We start from the raw sequence: 22,235 nt of genomic DNA, 5'->3' as shown, positions 1-22,235 counted from the left end.
GATGTATCCCCACCTGCTGTGAAATATTATTATATTGCTTAATTTCATCTTCACCAATTTTTATGCTTTTTATTCTTTCAAAGATCTAAGCAAGTTGAGCTTGGGCAAGACTCTACTTTGAGCTGTGCAGGACCAGCTTCTGTAAGACAAGCTGCAAGGGCCCTGGCATGTGTCATTTTACCTGTAAGACCACTTCTTCCTCCCGCTGTTGCAGACACACACATAGATCCTCTTTTTCACAAGCCCTCCTTACCACTTACTTTCTCATGTGGTCCAAAGACTCCTTGCCCTGGAAAAGGCTTCCTTTGTGGGGCCGAGGCCCATCACTGTTCCCTGTTGGCCTGACACACCTCTGCCTATGCAGACACCAGGGTGGAACCTCGCTCCTCGTGTTACCGCCAGGTTTGGATCTCGTCAAGTGCTCCTCTGTGTGCAGACCACGCAGACAAAGCGCTCACAGTGTGACCCCTCATGGACTCTCTGGGCACCTCTGTGTGGCTCACACTCCCTTTGTCAAGGGCAGGCATTCCCCAGCAACATGCCATGAGATACTTTTTCCTAGCACGGGCTGGAAGCCCAGTGTTCTCATGTGACTCCAAAGGCTGAGGCAATGGACACGTGTCTCTGGGTTAATCCAGCGCTGGAGACCAGCCCCACCCCAGGAGCTCAGAACACAGCCAAGCACCCTTCGGATTCAGGCTCCAAATCTCAGAGAATCAGACTTAAATGACTGTCTCCGAGGACTGCAATCCTGGAGACGCTCCCTTATCGACCTGCAAGTGACCACTGCCAGCAAACACCACCCGTGGGGTGGGGGTGAGGCTCATGGCCAGGCTAAGCTGGGCTGGGGCTGGGCTTGCCAGACCCCTGCCAGGCAGGGCTGCAGACGTGATGCTTCAGAGAGCATTGGCTTTGAAGGCAGTGCTCATCCCTCTCCATCTGCTGAAACAAGCTGGCAAAGGAGAGAAGGAACTTAGCACTGTATGGAATCTGGATATACAGAAAGGCAAGAGGGAAAAAAACCCAGAGACAGAAATAGAGTGATCAGTAATCATGCCTTTAATAGCTTGTAAATATTTTTTTTTTAAATTCCAGGCAACTAAGATGTACATTTGTTGTGTGTATCTGACATCTGAAAAAAAACGAGACCACAATCAGTTCTGTTTCTTCCCTTTTCTAATGCACATAAATTAAAATATCAGTCACCTCAATATACAACAGTTTTATGAAAGAAAAGGGCTTGTTCTGTTTTTACAATTCAGTGTCACCTGTTACCTGAAGCATTAGATAGAGTTTTAGCTAGAGAACTTTCTTACAGCAAATAGGAAAACTCAGAACTTAGGCTGTCCAGAAAAATTCAAGAAATTTCTACTCCCTGCTCTCAAACTCCACTTCCTACTAAAGTATCAGGATAATAATTTTCCTGTTAGAAAACAAAAGCTCTTCAAACACACCAGGGAAACGCTGTCTGTACCATAGAGCTTATTAAACTCAAAACACTAAAGGTGCAGCAACCTCCTCTTCCACAACTTTAACACAGAACCTGAATTCAGGTCAGGATGGACAAGGGCAGAAAATGCCAAACTACAGGTGGCCTTTGGTGCCTGCTGCTTCTCATTGGCCTCCCGGCTCGGTATCCAGTAAATGCTCTCAGCTGTGACAGCACCTGCAGGCTCAGGGACCTCAGCCCATGCAGCAGATCTGGCTGAGGCCTTTTCATGATTCCCTTGCTGAACTTAGCTCAACCACACCTCGCACAGCCAGGACTGGAATTCATATGGAAAGACGTTAAGGATTCTCCTCTCACTCTGGTGCTGAGGCTCAGCCCTTGTCACAACTCAGCCAAGTAGCTCTGGCTAGCGCCCAGTATTCTTGACTATGGATGGTTTCTGTAGGTGAGAGTTCACTTTATCAGCAATACAGCACGGCCTTTGATGGAGGAGCGTTGCCCTTGCCTTTTCCCATTATGGGGCACGTGAGCACCGTGTCCATGGGGCTGCTCTTCATGAGACTGCTGGGAGCTGGTAGAAAAAGTCTGTGCTCTAGCACAAGATAGATCACGCACAGGGAAATGGGAGTTGGGCAGAAACAGCTCAGATGACTGATATATCCATCCGTTCCCTAGCACTGAATAGAAAACCTCTGATCTAGGAGGGGGAAAAGGATGAAAGAATGCAAAATGAAGCAAAAATGTGACCTTTACTGCTTTTTCATCTTGCATAGTTTTGACTAAAGACCCTGACCTATAAGCACAGCTAACTCCAGAGACCAATGTACTCTTTCACAGTCTTGTGTGTGTGCAGCGCTAGAACCAAGTCACAACTACAGGTGTGAAGGAACAATGTCACAGTCCTCAGAAGACCTGCTCTGTGCACTTGCCAGTGCTTGAGTTTGCTGATAAAGTTAAGCAAAGAGGTTCATTCTTCTTGAGCACAAAAAAAATCTGTCAAACCAGCTTCTATTACAGAGAGATTCTAAACTGACATAAATAATTATAATCTTGATTAAAAATAATATATTATTCTAGATTTTTGGTTTTTTTAGTTCTCATGTAAAACCCCTATACTCTTGACATCTAGGAACAAAGACAAAATAAAAACCAGGCACTTGCTGTGCCTTCTCAAGCACTATTGTGGTGTTTAAAGGACACAGAGGAGCTTAACAACTGAGATTAATGCCTACAGTGGAAAACAAGAGGTGTTCTTCATGCCGTTGGCTTTTTCAAGTCTCGGATTTGCTTAATCAGGTAGTTCTTCTCATCAGTGAATTGTTCGTCGTCCGTCCTTTCTTTCTGGAAATTGCTCAGAAACTCAATTAGCTTGGGTTGGTTTTTCAACAGGATCTCCACAATAGGCTGTGTTTTGTTTGGACTGGCCACAAAAACCTAACATGCAAACAAAATCAGGCACAGAGAGACAGCAAGGGGGTGGGGACACAGAGAGAGAGAGAGATAGAGAAACATCAGTCAGACATCCCTGTAACAAGTTACTTTCTAACAAGTCAGCTGAAGGCGGGCAGGCAGATACTCTACTGCTACACACCTTGTCCCAAGGCAGTCAGACAGGAGTTCAAACATGTTGGTTCAACAGCAAACTGAAGCAAAACTATGCCCACGTGTGGTATCGCTTCCCTTTCATTTTGCTCTTTGGTGATAAAAACTTTTGACTGTAAACCCAGCTGTTGAGAGGGAGCTATCAATTCTCAGCCCCTTCCCACCCACAAGACAAATACACAGAAATTAATTATCAGGAGAACGGAAAAGCTTTGTGTCAGTATTGATATCATTTCCGTATTAAACCAGGCCTAATATTAGGCTTGCCAGCTTTGTTTTGGTTTGGAAAAATATGTCAGAGGCCTCACTTCCCTCTGCCTAATCCATTCATCGAGCATGGAAACTTAAAGCAGCAGGAGCAGGAGGATTGTGGTGTGCCCAGCACCTTTGCAGCCCTTGCTGACCTGAGGAGGGTGGCAATGCAGGAAGGTGACGTGAGACACACATACTCACCTGGCACAGCCAGCCCAGCACTGTGGGCTTATTGGCCTTCTTCAATGCTGATTTTTCCTCCTGTAATTGCTAAAGCTGCAGTTTTCCAGCTCTGAACATGACCCCTCATGCCACAATGCTGTTCATGACATAAACATGAACATTTTCTCTGGGTTAAGTGCAAACCTAAGGCTGGTTGCAAAGGCCAGTGGTGAAAGGCTCTTTCAGGGACCTCGGGATGCCACAGAGATGGGGCTCTCTTTTCTGGGATGTTGGTCAGGAGGGGCAGATGGGAACACACGTGCAGTGCACCCCGGCCACCCCGGGAGCAGCTCCCACATCTGGCTCGCACCAAGGTTACCATGGCTGGTCAACAAACACCGCCCGAGTGCTTGTGCAACGACAGAAATAACCCCAGTTATTCTCTACTCGATGAGAAGAAATTAGGGATGGACAGAACTGGAGAGCGTCCAGTTTCCCTCCAAGCCTGTCCAAACCAGAATGAAAACAAACATCTGCTGACGGTACAGAATGGCATGTTGTCCTGCTGAGCACAGGCAGCACCACCGCTGGCTCCCAGTCTGGGGCTCTTCTGCAGGTCTTTTTGTCTCCCCTGAGGTTTTGCCCACAGGAAAACCTGGGCCGCGTTCAGTTGCTCAGGGAGGAGCTGTGCTACCTGATGAGAATCATGCACACTCTGTCCTGGGAGCTGTGCTACAGCCTCTTGTCCCTGAGACAACACCTGGTAAAGGCTGGGACAGGGTTCAGACTGCACCCACCATTAGGCTTCATACTCCAAAATCAGATAATGTTATACAAGTGGTGGGGAAAGTGCCACATCAAGGGAACATGTGGAAGGAGTGGGGCTCAACACACACCATCAGTACCCTACTGATCACTTCTGCCCAAACAGGAAGCTAGAAGTACTTTTTCATTTCACAAAGGTGAGGCAAAGCATCTCCTCTTAAACCCTGGCATCCTGATGCTAGAATAGTCTTAATCCCTGTCTATGCCTTTGTCTCCTCTGGATCCCTCCTCCTCAGGCTTCTCCTAGAAGTCCCTCGTGCAAGGTATTTTCTTCTCTGCTCTGTAGAAAGAGCTGCAACTTCTGCCATGCTGGGTGAACACTCCCCAAGTGTATTACAAAGTTTTCCTTGATCTAGTGTCCAGGCCATGGTCCCAGTGACAGTACACTATCTACAGTTATTCACAAAGGCCTCCACCTTGCCCTTCTCTAATTACCCTGAGCTATCATCTTAAATGATTCCTTTTTATTCCCACTTGCCACCTAGAGCTTCTCAAGTGCAGCACTAACAGCCTCCAAGGATCCTTTCTGAGCAGCCACTTTCCTGCACGATGCCCGAGGTCCTCACGGGCAGCCTCGTACCAGGGACACGTCTGCCTGTGAGTGGGATGGCCAGTTCACAGCTCTCACTACACCTGAGGCACTCTCAACAGCTGCAGCATCTGAAAGCAGCATCTCCTCCTTTGCAAATAACTTTGATACACTGCTATTGATGCATTGGTTCCCCTTAGACCGGAGAAAAAGGGTTTGGGGATGTAAATATGAATGTACTTTACAGCTTTCCAGTCTGTACTTTATCTACATGAATCTTGAGATCTCCTGAGTATGGACATTTGGCTCTGGATGAGGCTGCAGGACTTCATGCTCTCACCAGGATGCAGCTCCCTGTGTGCTGACCTACAGCAGGTGATCATGCTGATGGAAGCTGGATACTTCCAGGACATGGACTATGATAAGCCCCCAGTCATCTGGATGAGCTGCCATGGGGAAAAGCAGGATGTAAGCCTACAGGTAGGGATTTACAGATCTTCATAATAAGCTTTTATTTTGGAGTTCAGTTCACCCTTGGTGCTGAGGAGAAGAAAGCATCAAATACACTGGCAAGACCCACATGTTCAGAAATCATCCGATGACAATGCAAATGGAAGCCATCAAAGAAGGCCTGACCTTGAAGTGCTGAACATCTTCCTTCAATGAATATTAGGCCTCCCTAATATTTATCTGAAGGGTGATTCTCAAAATGAAGAAATCTAAATTATTTTTGTTGTAAAAGCTCTCTGCTCTGCAAACAGAACTGGAAGGTTGGTGGTAAACCTAGTAAATAGCATTTCATATTGGACCTACCCCTGGTATTACCATAGCAAATAATAAAGAACTTAGTTTCATAGAAGCCATCACATCCTGTTTATCTTCCTGCTCAATTATTTATAGATTACAGTCTTCCCCATGCAAAACTGGCAAAGTGAACAATCAAACAAAGATCATCTGAACTGCCAGTCTTGCTCAGCATCAACAGGAACTCGTAAAGAGAGAATGTTCAAGAACCAGAAAATTCCTGAAATGTTATTCAATACTTTGGCTAAGCAAACAAAATCAATTCTGTCAGTATCAACTGACCAGTTTCACAGAGCCCAGGAGCAGGACTACCACTAGAAAGGGTGCCCCTCATTCAGAACTCTGTATTGGCATAGATCAGTCCCTAAAAACAGAAACATTATTAATGCTATCTGGAACATTTCAACAAAAATGAAGCTGGATCAAACCACAGAGAACTTGGTTTCGCCTGTGGTTTTATTATGAAAGGATATATGTTCTAGAGCACTAAATTCTGATAGACGAGAGAGACGGAGACCCAAAATAAAGACAGTACCCATATAAAAATTCCAGCTCTAAATATAGCTGTCTCAAAACAGAGAAAGCTCCATTGCATGAGTATTTGTAAAAGGCCTGGAATTAAAATCAACTCTGAAACTTAAAAAGTTGTCCGAAGTGCAATAGTTGCTACCTTCTCTATTAAAAGTATTAATGTATTTCTTCAAATAAACATCAACATTATTTGATTAGAAAATTTGACTTTATTTCCTTACAATTAATAACCAGGCATTACTACCTCCTGGGGCAAGAGCAGAGTGAGAGCAATTACAGGATGCCCTGGACCGAGTATTTTAATACTTGCTCTGGGGTCACGCACAATGTCACTGTCAGGACACTGCACACACAGAACACATATGGTTCATGCTGCTTATAGCACAATGCTTCGCATAATAATCCTTGCCCTTTAGATTATCCAGCTGAGAAACAGAGAGGACACTTCCCCACAAACACAGCCTCAGCTTTGTACCAAGAGCAAACTGTCAGTATGGTCAAATTATGTGAGGCCATTTGCAGAGCAAGCTGCAGGAGGTAGCTTGTAATGTGCATGAAAGAGAATGGAAAAATGAAACTGAGGTCACAAAACACAGCTTACCCATTCTATTTTTAGATTTAAACAGTAAAATATACCTTGCTAAATGTCTCCTTAAGAGCAAGAACGTCACATAATCCCAGCTCACTGCTACAAGGGGTTTTCCTCAAAATCAGCAAATTGTTTATGTGAAATCCAAGAGAGCTCTTCCTATCCTTTGTTTTTGGATATGTAAGGTCAGAGGAATCCCTGCACCACATTCACATAGGTCTGAAAGATACAGCCTTCCCTACAGACAGGCAAACTCAAAGTAGGCTCCACAATAGAACACATCACAAACCCACAACAGGAGCTGGAGAGCCCTTCCCAGTATTAGATCCCCAAAGTGTGTGCGCTTGAGACCAATGTCTCTCCACTAAAATCTCTGCAGAGAGCCAGTGACTCTCAAAGCCCACAATTCTAAGTGATCCCCTTGGATTATTTATGAAGGAGGAGGGAAGGAGTGAGGTCTGTTAGCTTTTCCTCATGATTAAATACTGGGTAATCCTTATGCACATGTTGCCTGGGACATCCAGTTTTACAAAGCAGCTGCAGACCTTTAGGATGGTGCTGCAAGGCAGAAGGTCTGGTTTTTTCAGACAAAAGAAGAGAAGGGGCTGGATTGAGGAAGAAGATCAACCATCTTCTAAATGGAAAATGGAAAGAGGCACTGCAAGTGGGCACTCTTGTCTTCATTTTCCCACTCACAGTAAATATTCTCAGAGCTTGGGGGCATTGGCATTTTCAACCACAAAATGTTCCTCCAAAATAAGTTTGCACTAGAAGTGCTCATCACTTTCATCTCTATTTTACAGTTTCAAATCTCCAATAATTAGAAATTGCCTCAGGCAGTACGACTCATAAGCCTTTTTTGGGGTCAGCTAGGGCACAGGAGTGTTGGAATCTGGATGCTTACAAAACAAACACTTTTTCATTTCATTTCATTTCAACTGTGTCTAACTGGTGAAACATCTAAATCAGGTAATTTAAACCCAAATCTTTTGGCAGCTCAGACAGAGCAGCAAGTATCCACTTCTCAGCAGACCTTTGATTCCAAATCACTGCGGTTAGTCTACTGTAATTTCAGCCAGGACTGCATAGGTATTTTGCAAGCATAATTTAAAAATGCAGGCACAGTTCAAAATTTATGAGATTAGAAGCTGAGGACAAGATTCCTCTCCCAGTTACATGAACATGGAATATTATAGTTGATAAGAGAACTGGGCTGAGGGATACAAACCCAGACACGGGAGGCAGGGACACTGCAGAACTGGGCACAAACAGCCAGTCTCTTAAACACGTAAGGATTTCATTAGCTCTCAAGAAGTTAGAACTCAATTTAAGATGTTAAATCAGAGGTAAAAGAGCTCTCTACAAAGCTAATTCACCATGCAATTTCCTGTAATAACCCTGCCCCCTGGAGAGGACCTGGATGCTGCTACATCCAAGCAACCCAGATCCTCGGTGAGGAGGATCCTAAAAGGGGAGCTGCTGCACCTCTACAGTCACTCTGTAGTGTGCAGCTGGTGGTTGTGAACAAGCAATTTCCAGCTGATCAGGTACTGCTCTGAGTCTGCAGCTCCCACACCACGAGCACTGTGCATGTGAGGCAGTGTGAGGAATGCCATGGGAATGCCTCGGCCCTGCTGAAATGCTGCTGACTGCCACCTCTGGAAAACACCAACAACATGCCATGGAGGTGTCTGAGGACAGAGTCTGGCCCTTTGAACTGGAGAGACACAACACCAATGTTGCTCATGGTTTGTTTTGCTGGCACTCCAAGGTCCACGTGGCAGCAACTGCAAGTGGTCAAGCAAGGATGAGCCTGCAATATCCCCACTCTAACTAGGAGTGGGAAGGCAGAATGGGAGGAACAGCAATGTGTGACATGGTTGCACACTGGAACCCTTTTGCATTATTCCAAGTCCTTTTAAATGTCTCCTAAAATAAGTGAAATCAGCCATTCTCAAGGCTCGGTCCATGCCTATCATTCCTATTCAGGAACAGCAACTCATGTCTTTCACAAATAAAAATATTGCATTTATTCACAGAGTGGCTAAGAAATGCAAATCCTCTGATACCTTCTCCCCACTGGCATCTCAAAGGCTGCAAGTGTCTGGAGCCAGACTGCTTGCTTATCTTGGAGCCACACACCTCCTGATAAGGAGGAGGAGTACAAGTTACTCACAGTGGTTCACTTGACTGGAGGAAGTCAGCAAGGGAACAGCTTACCAAGCCGCTTATTTCACAAAAGGAATTTTCTTTTAATCCTCCTTGAAGATTTTTTTTTTTGTTCTTTTACAAAACTAAAAACTTTTTGGAGAAGCTGCACATTCTCTAAGTCTCCACACTGAAGATCTGAAAGTTTTTTTTCCAAATCAGAAATGGCATAAGTACAAAACTTAACAAGTCACCCTGAATTTGTGAAGGGTGTTGTAATGCCTTTCCACAGTCATTTGGTGTTATCTGGTATCTTTCTTAGCCAACTTAGGGAAGGGGTATCCTTAGAGGCCCAAAATTCCTCTTCTGATAATCATTAACAACTCTATTTATAGTTTGAAATTAACATGTTCATTCCAAATTAGACTTAGTTTGACTCACTCTCTGTTCCAGAGCAGAGAACTCTTTTGATAGGAAAATGGTAAACTTCTAACATATTAACATTGATCATCATGAAAAAAGAGACACTGGTTGGGTCTGGTAATTGTTCAACACTGCATTAATGTCACTGCAAAATGATGGAAGGATGAAACTCATTTCAAGCCCAGATTTACCAAACCTTTTTAATACCTTTAAAAGCATATTGCCTTTGCACTGATGCCCAGCACCAGCACCACCTACTTTTAATCTAAGGTAGAGTTTTAAGACCTTTTTTTATCTTTATCTAGAATCACATGGTAAAATGATCCAGGAGTGGGGAGAAGGTCCTCTGGGTGCTACCTAGAAGTTGTGTATTTTGTTACCTGTAGTTCATGGCTACTTGACTGACTACCCCCCAGCTCAAACCCAAATGATGCTGCTTTAGGTCTCACCTGAAGGCAGGCAAACAGAAAGCAGAGGTTGGGTGATAAAAACCTTCTCAATTATGACATTCTCAAATATTGCAAGTGACTGGAAACCCCAATCTTTGCCATAATTTTCTGGACTTCTGGTCCAGCTTGAAAGGCACTTTTATGAGGAGAAGAGAAATTCTGCCACCTCTACAACTCATACTGGCTCACCTTGAACACATGGAATGCTTCAAACTGAATGTTGGGGCTTTTATCTCGCAGCAAGTTCATCATCAGCTTCAGGTTTTCTGGTTTGCTGATGTATTTAGTCATGATGGCAAAGTTGTGTCGGTCCAGAATCAGTTCACCCAGAAGCTGTAAGCAAAATTAGAAAAAAAAACCACTTTTTTTTTCCCCAGTTTACTACATTATTTTTGAATGCAAAGAAAGCAGCAGCCTATTTCAATGTTTGCTTAAGAGGTTTCAATGTCACTACCTTAAAAAAAAAAAAAAAGGAAAAAAGGATCTAGACTTTTTATCACGCAGTGGGTTACTTAATGCCCAGTAATGCTCATTTTCTAAATACGACAGAGAGGGATCCTGCATATGGGCTGGGTGTGATAGGAGCTGGTGTGAATAGCTGGGACAAAAGCAAGTGTAGTGCAGCTGTTCCACAAGACATCCTTGTTTCATTCCCATGTTACATTCACACCCCACTCTGCTTCCATGTGCAGGCCATGTCACACTTGGTGCCCCAGGCAGAGACTGCCACGGTACTGCCAAGCTCACTGTAACCACGTTCTGAACCAAAGCACAGATCTGAGCTCGGAGGAGAAGTGACAGCACTCGTTCCATAGAAATGGCCCAGTGCTTCCCCAGAGGTCCAGGGAAGAAAAGACCCAGTGAGCTCCTGTGCTTTTCAGGAAGAGCATCACAAGCCCTTAGTTCTTCTGTTGATAGAAAAATGGCTGTTCCATTGCCGTACATGCACCTCGACATTCCGTATAACACAGAGTACAAATTTAGGAGGAAAGTGTTGAGAGACTTTACCTTCAAAGATTGTCTCTTTGTTACATAATTCTCAGAATGAAGGAGTTTTTCGTAGTCCTCAAAGATCTAGAGTAACAAGAAAACACAAATGTATCAGATTCGTGTCCATCCTTCCTTCTCTTGGTCCCTCTCACCCTAGAGGAGCAGCAGAGGCTGCAGCAGTGCCACCCTCTAACACTTCACTGCGATGCCAGGCCCAGCTCTTGTGGCCTTTTCTCTTGGCTGGTTATCACACAGTGAATTAACTAATGCCCAGGAACACTCCTCTTCCAAGCGCTGCAGAGGGGGAATACCACATATGGCATGGATGGAACAGGGACTGGTGTGAGCCAACTGGGACAGAAGTAAGCCTGGGCAGCCTTCTCTTACAGAAGGGTGACGCTGCTGCCAGGACATGTGGGTCCAGCACATCATGTCCACTCACTCATATCGTGGTCATGCCTGGCTGTGTGACTCAATGCAACACCCCAAAATGGTGATGGGGTATCCCAAATGCTCCTTTTGTGAGGTGCCACCTTGCCTGCCTTCAGTGTCCTTGCTCGTTAAAGCTCTTTGCCCGGCAAGGGTCACTAGCGGCAAAGCGTGTGCTGGATTTTGCAGGGATGGATCAAGAGGATCTTGTGGTCAGGAAGACTGAGAGACAAGGCTGTAATATGTTCAAACTGTCTACCAAACAGGCAGGGAAAATCAACACTGCTGTCCAATAGTCACCAAAAAAAAAAAAAAAACAAACAAACAAAAAACCAAACAAACAAAAAACAAACAAAAACAGAAACAAAAACAAAAACAAAAAAAGCCCACCAAAACAAAAACAAAACAACAACAACAACAAAAAAAAAACACCAACCAAACAAGTCACTTAGGCAATTGATACTTAAAAATTGAAAACATCATATAAATGTAGAATGGGGACTGTTCCAATGCAGTGCTCCAGTATCAAGAGAAAAGATTAGCAGAGACACTTATTTTTCTCCAACTAAGCTGCATTAGTGACTCAGCAATAATAAGCCTACTCTTCATTTAGCCTTCCTGGTAACCAGAATGAAAGAAATTTGTCTTTTCATTTTGGCAGTGAAATAAAGAATACCTCAGGTAACACAAAAACATGACCCACAGTCTAATTCTGTGATCTGTATCAATCCAATTTTAGTTGAATCCAATGGAATTTTTCTGACCCACATTTAGTCCAAAAGGGAGCCAAAAAAATCAAAGTGAAAAATAGCAGCTAACCAAGGGACTTATTGCCTTAGGAAGAAAGTAGGAATATTCAGACCTCAGCCTCTCCTTCAGGTACATGTAATTCCAGTAATGCTAAAACTTGTTTCAGTAACTCTTCTCTTCTGTCCCAAAGTACAGTAAATAACACCACTATGACCCTGTCAGTGCTGGGGTATCACAAAACTGTTTAAAACCATGCACAGGTTTTCTGCCATGATCTGTTTGCATGTGAAGTTTCAGTTCCAGTCGCACTTGAGGAGATGCGATGCACATGGCGAGGAATAAAAGTTGCTGTTAACCTCTGAGTTCTCCTGAGACCTTGGTGTGTATGCCCAGGTGTGTGCAGAGGTATCTGCATTTCACATGCCAGGCGTGGATCCTGCTCCAGTATAAAGCAGTGCTTGGTTTTGCAGTTCTACATGAGGAATTTATGCAGAGCATGAAACCCCCTGTGCATTTCTTTTTTTTTTTTGCAGCCAAGCATAAACAGATTTTTTTTTAAGTCTTTCAGCATCGATACTTACTACATCGTAATTTTGTTCCAGAAATTCTGCCACCAACAATTTGTGTCGTGTTAGCAGGTCCTGGGGAAGAACAGAGAAAGGTTATCTGAGAGAGTGAGTGCCTCTGATTGTCCCTTGATTCTCAAATGTATTTCAGCAGTTTTGACCAGAAAGCATTTACAGGATGATTTCTATAGACAACACTGCATTCATTAAGTGGTTAGTAGGACTTTAGGGAGAACTCAGTTAATGTAATGCTAACAGAATCAAGACAGAACTATTCTAATATTCTTTGTTTTTATTGCTGTTTCCCTCCCACCTTTTCTTGTTGTTGATAGGTCATAGTGCAGAGTATTCACATTAAACAGGGATGGGGAAAAGGAAGAAAGAAAATTAACCCTTTATGGAGGATGAGCTGTGGTCTCCAAGCCAAAAGTGGCCTACATGCTACCTCAGAGCTGGGAATGATGCTAAGCCTGCTCATCTCCAAGAATACAAGGAAAACTGGAATTCAACCACTGTATATACACGTAGCTATTTAATAATGAAAGCTAGGCACCAACTTAAGCTAAGCCATCCAGGCTCCCTCCACCTCCACTCCCTTTCCTGGAAGGAGTCTTAGGTAAGTGGGATGAGTCCCTTCTGTAGAACTTTTTCTGCCCAGGGTTGGCTTTCTGACACAAAGCAATAGCAGACCTTCCAGACAGCTGGACAGACTGTCTCCCATTCCAGAAGGCTAACCAATTCAAATTTAAATTAAAAGAACCTCTCCCACAGAATGGTGATGCTGGTGCCCAGTGACAGAGATGCAAATGTTCAGCTCCAGAAGAAACTGTGTCTTTGTACTGGATGAATAGCTATGAAATGAGTGGCCAGTGTAAGGCATTTAAGTAAGACTTTTCTCTTACTGCTCCTTTTAAAATACAACATTGATTGCAATAATTGCCTGATGAAGTCCACTCGAGTTGGTATTTTTCAGCGAACCAAGTTGGCATTTTTCTGCTTTTTTTTATAATCTTTTTCTTGGTTTCCCTACCCAGGCAGAGGCAGAAGCTGATGAGGAGCTCAAGCAGATGCACAGACACATCCTCACAAATAAAAGAAATCCTTTACATACTAATCCTTTAATTTATTTTTACCATCAATTATAAGAGGAAAGCGGAGCACTACAAAATCCAGTGCCTGTTTTAAATGCATCCTTTCATTTAGCAGGACTGCAGTGACAGCAGTTTTAAAGGCTGAGTGAAACACATGATTCAGGAGCTTTTATGCAGGGCACTTAGAGGCAAGTACAAGTCCTTCAATAGGGGCACAAATGAAATATAATCCAAAATGAGTTTTTCATAGGAAAAGACAAGGAAGTGTGGAGCAGCAGCATTCCAACCAGCACGTTCCAACTGCTGCTTGCACCCTCCACAGACAGCTTATGCCTTGAAATACAAGCCCTTTTCCTCTGCATTTTTAGCAGCTCTGTTTGCTCTCTGCAGTGCACCTGGATAACTTTAATTAAGAAGTACATCTCCAGATCATAATTCCAGTGCTTCCCTACTATAAATATCTTCAGACTTTCATGAATGTTTAATTAAGCCCTCCTCTGGTGCATAGACTATCCAAGGCTTTCAGCTCTGAACCAGACACCCCAGTGGCAACTGCAAACCCAACATGGGGACACCAGAAACGAAAAAGTGAGTTCAGTAATCCAGCCAGCAAACAATCACAGCATTTATTTTTCCAGTACTAGAAATGAGGTAGCTCCATGTTTCAATCGCTTCCACATCACTTCTTGCTGTTCCAGCTATTCAGAGTAACAGACAAACAGGAGATGAAATGAGCAGCTGGTTTTTTTCCAGAACTGACCGTGTATCAGGTGCTAAGAGGCAATTTCAAAAAATCCTAAAAATGCCGTTATACATTTCCCCCAAGCATTTTCAAAGGTGAATTCTGTCCTTTGTCTGAGGATGAACTGCCCTCATACTCCTCTCTTTCCAGTGCATGTGAGGATGTAGAATCCTATTTTTAAATCCTGCTAAAAATACACTCTGTTCACAGGGGATAGAAGTACATTCTACAGCTGTAGATCTATGAACAACATCAATCTCTCTTCTTTTTGGGAAGGTTGTAGCGGTCTACAGTCCCTGCCACTGCTTAATTGACCCTTATCCCCATTCTGCCTCCTGGTTGGGGTGAAGACTGTCCACCACCACCAACACCAACACTCTGCTGTCCTGCTCAAAGCAGGACCTGGGGAGAAGATGAAAATCTCTGTCGAGCTGGGAACTGAGTCCAGGAGCATTTTTTCTGATCAGAGACAAATATTCTTCTGAGCAGAGGGTAAAATGCCAGAAACAGAAGATTTAAATACCTCAGTTATGTTGCATTTTTATACCTTGTCCGTGTATCTGTGCTACTTTGAATTTCATAACCTTTACTTAATGGACACCACAACAGTGAAACTTAAAATAAGGGAAAGATGCTGTAACTGATTAAGGGGTGATTTGAATTGCTAATCCTGCTCAAGTCATTACTGAAGAATGCAACATTATCTCCATTATGCAAATCTTTATCCCATTCAGTAGATTAGTAAACACCAGTAAAAAGCCAGGTTTCAGTGTATGTAGAATCACTGAGCTGAGCTCTAACATTCCTTTACTACTGAGGTCTAGCTAATCATGTTTCTAATTAGCTTTGAAAGGAAAGAATAAACAATGTGTTTCTATGACAGCATGGAGCTCAGTAATAGAAGAAAAAAAAAGGAGTTAGATCTATATTTAGAAGAGTCTTTAACTAAAAAGATTTTCCTTCAGCTTTCTTAAACTGTTTTTCAGAAACAAATTAATCTTCCCTGTATGTGAAGTTCACAGGCATCGAATTTACTTTGGTTTTTTTGCTCAAAGACTGTACTAGCATCTGGTGGGAAGGATGATAGTCACATACAACCTCCAAGAAATTTGACATCTTCACCCAAACTCATTTTTAATACAACACAAACTCTACATGGTACACTCTATAGACTTTATGCAGTGCTTCCTGCTACGTAGCATTTAGCACTACAGTCCTTACACTGAACCATGGGTCACAAAAATAAGACTATGAACACACTGTAAAATAATCAGCAGGTTTGGCATTAATCTCTACTTGACTGCTGAACTCAGAAGGGACAGCAAAAATTACAATTATTTCAAATATTAGTTTTAAATGATGCCTTCTGTTCACTCGTGTGGTCATGATGGGCAGTGGGTTTGTCGTGGGGGAAGGTAGGGAGAGAAGAAGGTTATGCATTTTACAAGAACTCTAGGTAATACATGATTAATTTGAGTTTTAAATGGTAGCATAAAAGACTGAGTTATCAAGGTGAAGAATGTTAATTAAATACAGATTTACATTTCTCTAAAGATTTTTTGCAGACGTGGTCGCTGTTGTGAATCCTGCTACAATCAGACCAAGGGTTAATTAATTATATCCTTTACTGAACAACAAAAAAAGCCACCCAGTTCAAAGCAGCAATGCTCAGCGATGACTTCTGATGGAGGGCTGCTTTTGACACAAACTATGATGCATGTACTGAATTATTTACCTTGAATGTAGCAAAGGCATCAGAAGCAATATCAAATGTTGACATTTCCACATATTTAAAAAAGTCTCTGAACTGTTCTGAAAATAGTATGATTTTGGCCAAGGGTTCATGGCGGATACACTCTCTCAGCATAATTCCACAACGTAAGGCAATATTTGGGGATTCATATCTGGAGAATAAAGAGAAACAGAAAGCATCAAAACATAGAAGAACAAAGATAAACAGGCACCTTTTTAGCAACAGGGAATTTTGTAGCACAGGGAACACATGTGCCAGAAGGGACACCACACATGGAGGGCAGCTCCCAGCCACAGTGCTGTACCCAGCTGCAGGACCTCATCCCAAAGCTCAGGAGCAGACACAGGCAATGCTGCCAGAATCACTGCAAACCTCTCTCTTACCAAGCCAAAACACATTTTGGTGTAAATTTGCACTACACCCCCTCTCTGTGGAAAGACCTCAGGGACTGTGCAACATATCAACAGAGATCCTTCACCCTTTTGGATTTGTGAGAAAGCACAGCCAGTACAATATAATAACCTCCCTTTTCAGATTTAATTCTGAGCTCCTCAGTTTATCCAAGAAAACTGCAACACCTCATGAGCACCCATCACCTCCCACTCCTCTTCTAGAGGACATCACTCTGGAGTATTAATGAGGAAGGTAGGAAGAGTCTCTCCAAGCAGTCTACACAGGATTAAGCTTTCTGTAGCTCTGATTTTTTTTTTTCCTTCAGTTTAGGAGAAGTTCTGCTCAATGCCTCTTCTGCAGAGGCTCTGGCTGTGCTCAGGACACAGGCACCCATTCCTCAAGTTACAATCCTGGTATGGCACATGAGGCACTGCAACAGCCAGGAGCCAGCACACATCTCGCCCTTGGAGAGGAAGGAAGGGAGGGAGGGGGAGGAAATTCAGATCATCTTAAATTTCTATGAAGTCTTGATTTCTTTAAAGCTGAAATTATTCTGAAACAAAACTGTTAGAAACACATTAAAAAACAAGAAAGGATGAAATCAAACAGTCAAGAAGGATTTAAAATGAATTTTTTTCAGCAGTCTGCCAGAAATCATGTGAAAGTGGTGAAGTCCAAGGGGACAGAAAGCACTCTCTGTTTCAATAAACTGGTTATACTATATCAGAACTGTGTATTATCAGCCAGAATTTATCAGCATCGTTTTTCCTTTGCACAATTAATTCCTATCACTAGGCCAAAAGAAATACAATTTTTTTTAAAAAAAAGGAAGAAAAACACAAAATGCCATCTGTGCTGTAAGTGAGTGGGCCTAGCATTTACCCCTAGCATGCAATTTAAAAGAACAGTTGTGTTCTGCAAGCATACCAGAGCTGCATACTTCAACCTGCTGTCAACAATAGTTGGCTTAATGAAAATGGATTGCTATTCCAAACAGGCAAATGAAGCTTCCCACCCTCAAGGAAATGCAGGCACTCAAGCCCCTGTTTGTTTTGGTTTGTGGAAGCATTTGCAAACTTGAATTTCTAACTCTTCAGACAGCACAAATTCACTGATGTTTCCCATTGAGGCATCAACTCCATTAACAGGAATACTAATTTTTAAGGAAAATGAGGCAGAGCTGCTCCTAGGAGTGCAGCCAGGAAAATATTTAATAGTTGGCTAATGAGTATTTTGGTTGGAATAAAAGCAAATTACATTGTTTCCAGCACAATAACTTTTAAAAACATTAAGTATCAACAGAATCATTCTCAGTCAAATGCTCCATTATCTGGAAGTGGGTTATGGGCCTTTGGCTGTTCACACAAGCGAGGAAAGTTGGGTTTGGTGCCTGGAATAAGCCTGGAAGAAGTTTACAGGCTGCCCAGTCATAGCTAGCATGTCCTTTGCACCCACACTTACATGCAAAGCCACCAGGCAGGAATGATAGAAATGTGATTCAAAATCACTTCTAATGAGCAATTAGTGCTCTATGCTGATGTATTTCCACAGCAGAAAAAAATACTGAGTTCTTCTCTGTTTGGATGAACTTAGAACCTAAAGAAACCCCCACGCAGTGAATACTAGAGAGAACTAGAAAATGAAACAATGGACTTGAAGTATTTCAAAACACTTGTTGTGGAGTTTGAAAGAGGCAAGACTGAGAGCAGAAATGCATTTCTGCGTAAAGGGAATCATTCTTCCATGGTTAGTGCACAAAATGGTACAAGGTGAGGAGCACAGGCAAGAGACTTGGAAGGCATCAAGCCTGGGAGACACAAGGTCTCAAACAGATGTATTCTGATCTGACTTTATATTACCTGTATAGCCTGAGTTTATCCTCGGATAAACTCAAGGGGAATTCTACAACCTCAGCCAATATACCATTAAAGCTTTAACTGAGCTGTGATATGAAGAGACCATCACAACACAGGCTGGGGGCAGTGTCTAGGGTAGAGATAGCACGTGGCATGAGGCACAGATATAGAGATATATATTCATAAAGAAGCTTCTAAATTTGTCACTTGAGAGAAACAATGCAAGTGCCATTAACTAAGTCCTCAACAGTCACTGTCCTAGAGGAAAGATATTTTAAATTACAAAGGACCAAAGTTTTTTCTGGGCTAATGCAATAGGCTGACACCAGAGCAAAAAATTGGCCCAAATACAACTGTTTCTCTATGTACACCAAACACTGTACTCATCTGAAATCCTATACACGAAGCTCACACACAGAAAATAAGATGCTATTAAAGCAAGTCCTTGTGCAGCAGCAAACAACCTACAGAAATGAAAGAAAGGAAAAAAAAAGTGAACTATGTGCTGTGTGTTTTCTGAAGCTGAGAAGCTGGAAGGAAGCAGGCAACAAGTAAAATGAAGCCTAAAAGGTAGGAACTGTTATCTCAAGTTGGCAGTTCCACTGGAGTATGAGACAGGAAACACTGGGTGGGAGCTCTGATTGAAGATCCTTCCCACCCAGCAGAGCTCACATTAAACCACAAAAAAGCAACCTTTTGCTTTTGGGGACTGACAGGGGCCAGAGGAAATTTTGCATCCAATGGAAGTACAGCAGTCACAACAGTCTTGGGCCATTTCTTTTATAGTCATGGTAGAGGTGATTTTTTTTTTTCTCTCCAGGTAATGTTGTGATGTCATGTAACAAACACAGAATGGCACAAGTCAGCCAAACCCACTTTCCTTTAGCAGAGTTTGATTTCCTGTATTTCCTATAGCATGATATAAATATATATCTATATAGTATAAATAACATAATTCATTCAGCATTGAATAAATAAGAAAACATGTCCTCAGGTCACATTTTCACGTGGTGGTGTCTAACAGGAGATGCTTGTTTCCCAATTCTGCAGCCCCACACACACCCCACACTGTGGGCACACAGCAATCTGTGTGTTCAGGGACTTGCCCTGGCTGCAGGCACAGATTTTAGGTCTCATTTTTAGACATTCCCAGCAGCAGGACACAGGCAGGAAAAGCATCATCATGTCTGATATCATTACACTGTTCTGCAGCAGCTGCTCAGGCTGAGCATGACTGACTCTGGACTTCTACTGATGGATTCCACTGCACTTTTTAGCAAGACATTCCAGAAATGGCAATTCTGAGCCAGTGCAATGCTGCAGAGGGCTAGCCAAGACATCATGAACAAGGAGCCCGAGGACCACAGACACGCTGCTGCATGCAGCAAGATTCTCAAAAAAAAAGCATCTAAGTGATGCTATTTAAATTCATGCACCAGCTCAGGTCACTTACTGTAAAACGTCTGTCTGAAGCAAATATGCATAAAAACTTCACTATCATCTTAATATTCTTGGTTGCTACAGATGCCAAAGAAAATCTGGGACATAATCCAAAAATATTTTTTATCTTTAAATGAAGCCCAGACATATGGTAGTGATGCATGCTCAATGTGCAAGATCAAAATGAGTAAAAAACTGAAAAAGCAAAGACAGAGAAAAGAGAAGAAAATTATTATATATACATATGAAATTAAAAACAGTTTGTAATAATAATGGAGAGAATTATCATCACTGTCCTGAGGTTTAAAAGACAAAAAAAAAAACCATTGAATGCTGAAAGTTGTGGAGTTAACTGCAGAAAGAATTTAAAGTTGAAGTTCACTTGTGGCCACAAGGGTTGGAGAAGTCTGTCCCACAGACACAACTACTCTTTTAATGCATTTTTGCTTCTCTCTGTTCTACCACTCAGTGTTCCAGTTTGACTCCAGTTATTTACAGACACCACTGTTGGTCACTCCTGCAATGCAAAAAGGTCTAAATGAACCTGAGCAGTCACCAACAATGCTACACAAGAGCTCATGGTGAGAAATGAAGTACACATCATATGGGGTGCAGACAAAAACAACCAGCACATAATTATTTCAACATGAAGTTTGGTGAAGAAATAACAGCCAAATGAAATAATCCCATCATTAAAAAGTATAGAGTTCCATAGAAGGAAAGTCAATATGAAAAAAATAAAGTAAGAAAGCTGGAACAAAATCTGAAAATCCTTTTTTTTTTTTTAAACTAAAAGTGAGAAAGTAGATCAATTGCAATGCTAGCAAGTTGCAGGCAATGCTCTTTAATGAAACTCAAAGCACCTACCCTTTTAGAAGCATGAATAGGATATGTGGATGGGCACTAATGTATTCCACAGTAGGGCTGCGTGTGCCAATCTGTCTTCTCAAAATGTTGTTGAATATCTGGGAAACATCCTTTTTGCCCTGTTAAAGAAGCAAAATATATCTTTGTTTAGAAAAACATGAGCAAACAACCATTTACTATAACATCAATTTAAAGTACAAATGAAACTGAAGTCAGAACAGGTCAGCCTTTTTTTTTCTTCTCCAGTCTCTGCCTCATATTTGCTGTTTCTCCAATGCCACAAGAAGGTTTCCTCCTTCAGGTGGCTCTGAAGGCTCCCAACTTCATTTGCATCTTTTTTTTCCTAAATGAAGATGTGCATTCCTCTTACACTGCCACCCAAGTCTTTGGCTATTTCAAATAGCAACACTAAAGCACCATAAAAGCAAGCCACTACCCTGAGCCAAGCGTGCTGTTGCCGCGTGTGTTGTTACTCCTGTAGCCTCCAAATGTGAGCAATCGAGCTGGTACCAAACCACTGCCACACTGCCTACACTTAAAAAGCTAAAGCTTTTTATCAGTCCAGTGCAAACAACTCCAAGTGTGATTACATTTCTGAAAATCAGTGTTAAATTTAAACTGTGCCCATTATTTACCATGAAAAATGGAAGAACTACTACCAATAAAATGCCTGCATCACGTACGTGTCTCTGCTTTAATCAAAACTAAAGTCCTTCTCTTTGTCCTGATGCTGTGCTGTATGCACCTATCTACACAATCACAGTTTGTCTTCAAATGCTTCCCTGTGCAAACAGCTTTCCAGAAGGTCTTTCCAAATCATGTTCTGTTCAGTCAGAGGGTTCACCAATACATCTTGCATTAGAAATCCTCTTCCTCCCCACCACCTTCTCCCCTGGCACAGCAGAGAAATTGATGTGAAGTTAAGGGAGGTGAGAGATGGCTGCACTAAGGACCTGTAACCAAGGCACTGAGTCAACAGCAGGTCACTATGCACAGGGCAAGCTGAAGCAAAAGGTCACTTTTAATCTGTACATGCTGATTGATCTGTCTTGGGAGGACAAACATTCCTTGGCAGAGAAATTATTGAATGTTTGAAGCCAAAGAGCAGATAGTTTCACACGGAGGAAAATTCCCTGGTTTCACCTCTACAAATAAATCAGTGCTGAGGAACACAAAATATTCTGCTTTCCTACTTGTTCCAGCCCAGCTGGCCTGGAGACTGGAGACTCTGGGAATTAAACAGGAGAACCAAATCAGTGCAGGCCAGTCCATCTGCCTTTGTCTGCAACACTATTTTGACCCTTGGACATAATTTCAAATAGGCTAATTCTGTATAAAGTCATCCCATTCTCCCCCATCTTTACAACACCCGTATCATATGCCTGGAATCCTGTGATCCCCACGGGCTTCAGCAGTTACTGCAAGATGAAAACAATTCAGACAAAGAAGAGCTGTTGAAAGGGTGAGGTAAAGATGGCCAGAAATTAAGTGATCCTCTCTGCTATGCCAAATTTTTTATTAGTTACTTAATACTGTGTGCATTGCAGCAAAATATCCATGAGCACAGAGGAGATAGATATAGATATATAGATAT

At 42.5% G+C, this 22,235-nt stretch overlaps 1 protein-coding gene across 1 annotated transcript in view; it reads right to left on the bottom strand.

Moving 5' to 3' along the window:
* Positions 1-1,036: 1,036 nt before the first annotated feature.
* CAB39L (calcium binding protein 39 like) overlaps positions 1,037-22,235 on the bottom strand; it is a 61,312-nt gene continuing 40,113 nt past the window's right edge. The window contains 6 exon segments of the mRNA XM_053934899.1: positions 1,037-2,884; positions 9,954-10,097; positions 10,773-10,838; positions 12,515-12,574; positions 16,068-16,236; positions 20,642-20,760. Coding sequence (XP_053790874.1) covers positions 2,705-2,884; positions 9,954-10,097; positions 10,773-10,838; positions 12,515-12,574; positions 16,068-16,236; positions 20,642-20,760 — 738 coding nt within the window. The 3' untranslated portion in view covers positions 1,037-2,704.

Source organism: Vidua chalybeata, chromosome 2 (assembly GCF_026979565.1).
Source record: "Vidua chalybeata isolate OUT-0048 chromosome 2, bVidCha1 merged haplotype, whole genome shotgun sequence".
Classification (NCBI taxonomy): domain Eukaryota; kingdom Metazoa; phylum Chordata; class Aves; order Passeriformes; family Viduidae; genus Vidua; species Vidua chalybeata.
This window is presented reverse-complemented; position numbering and strand designations above follow the sequence as displayed.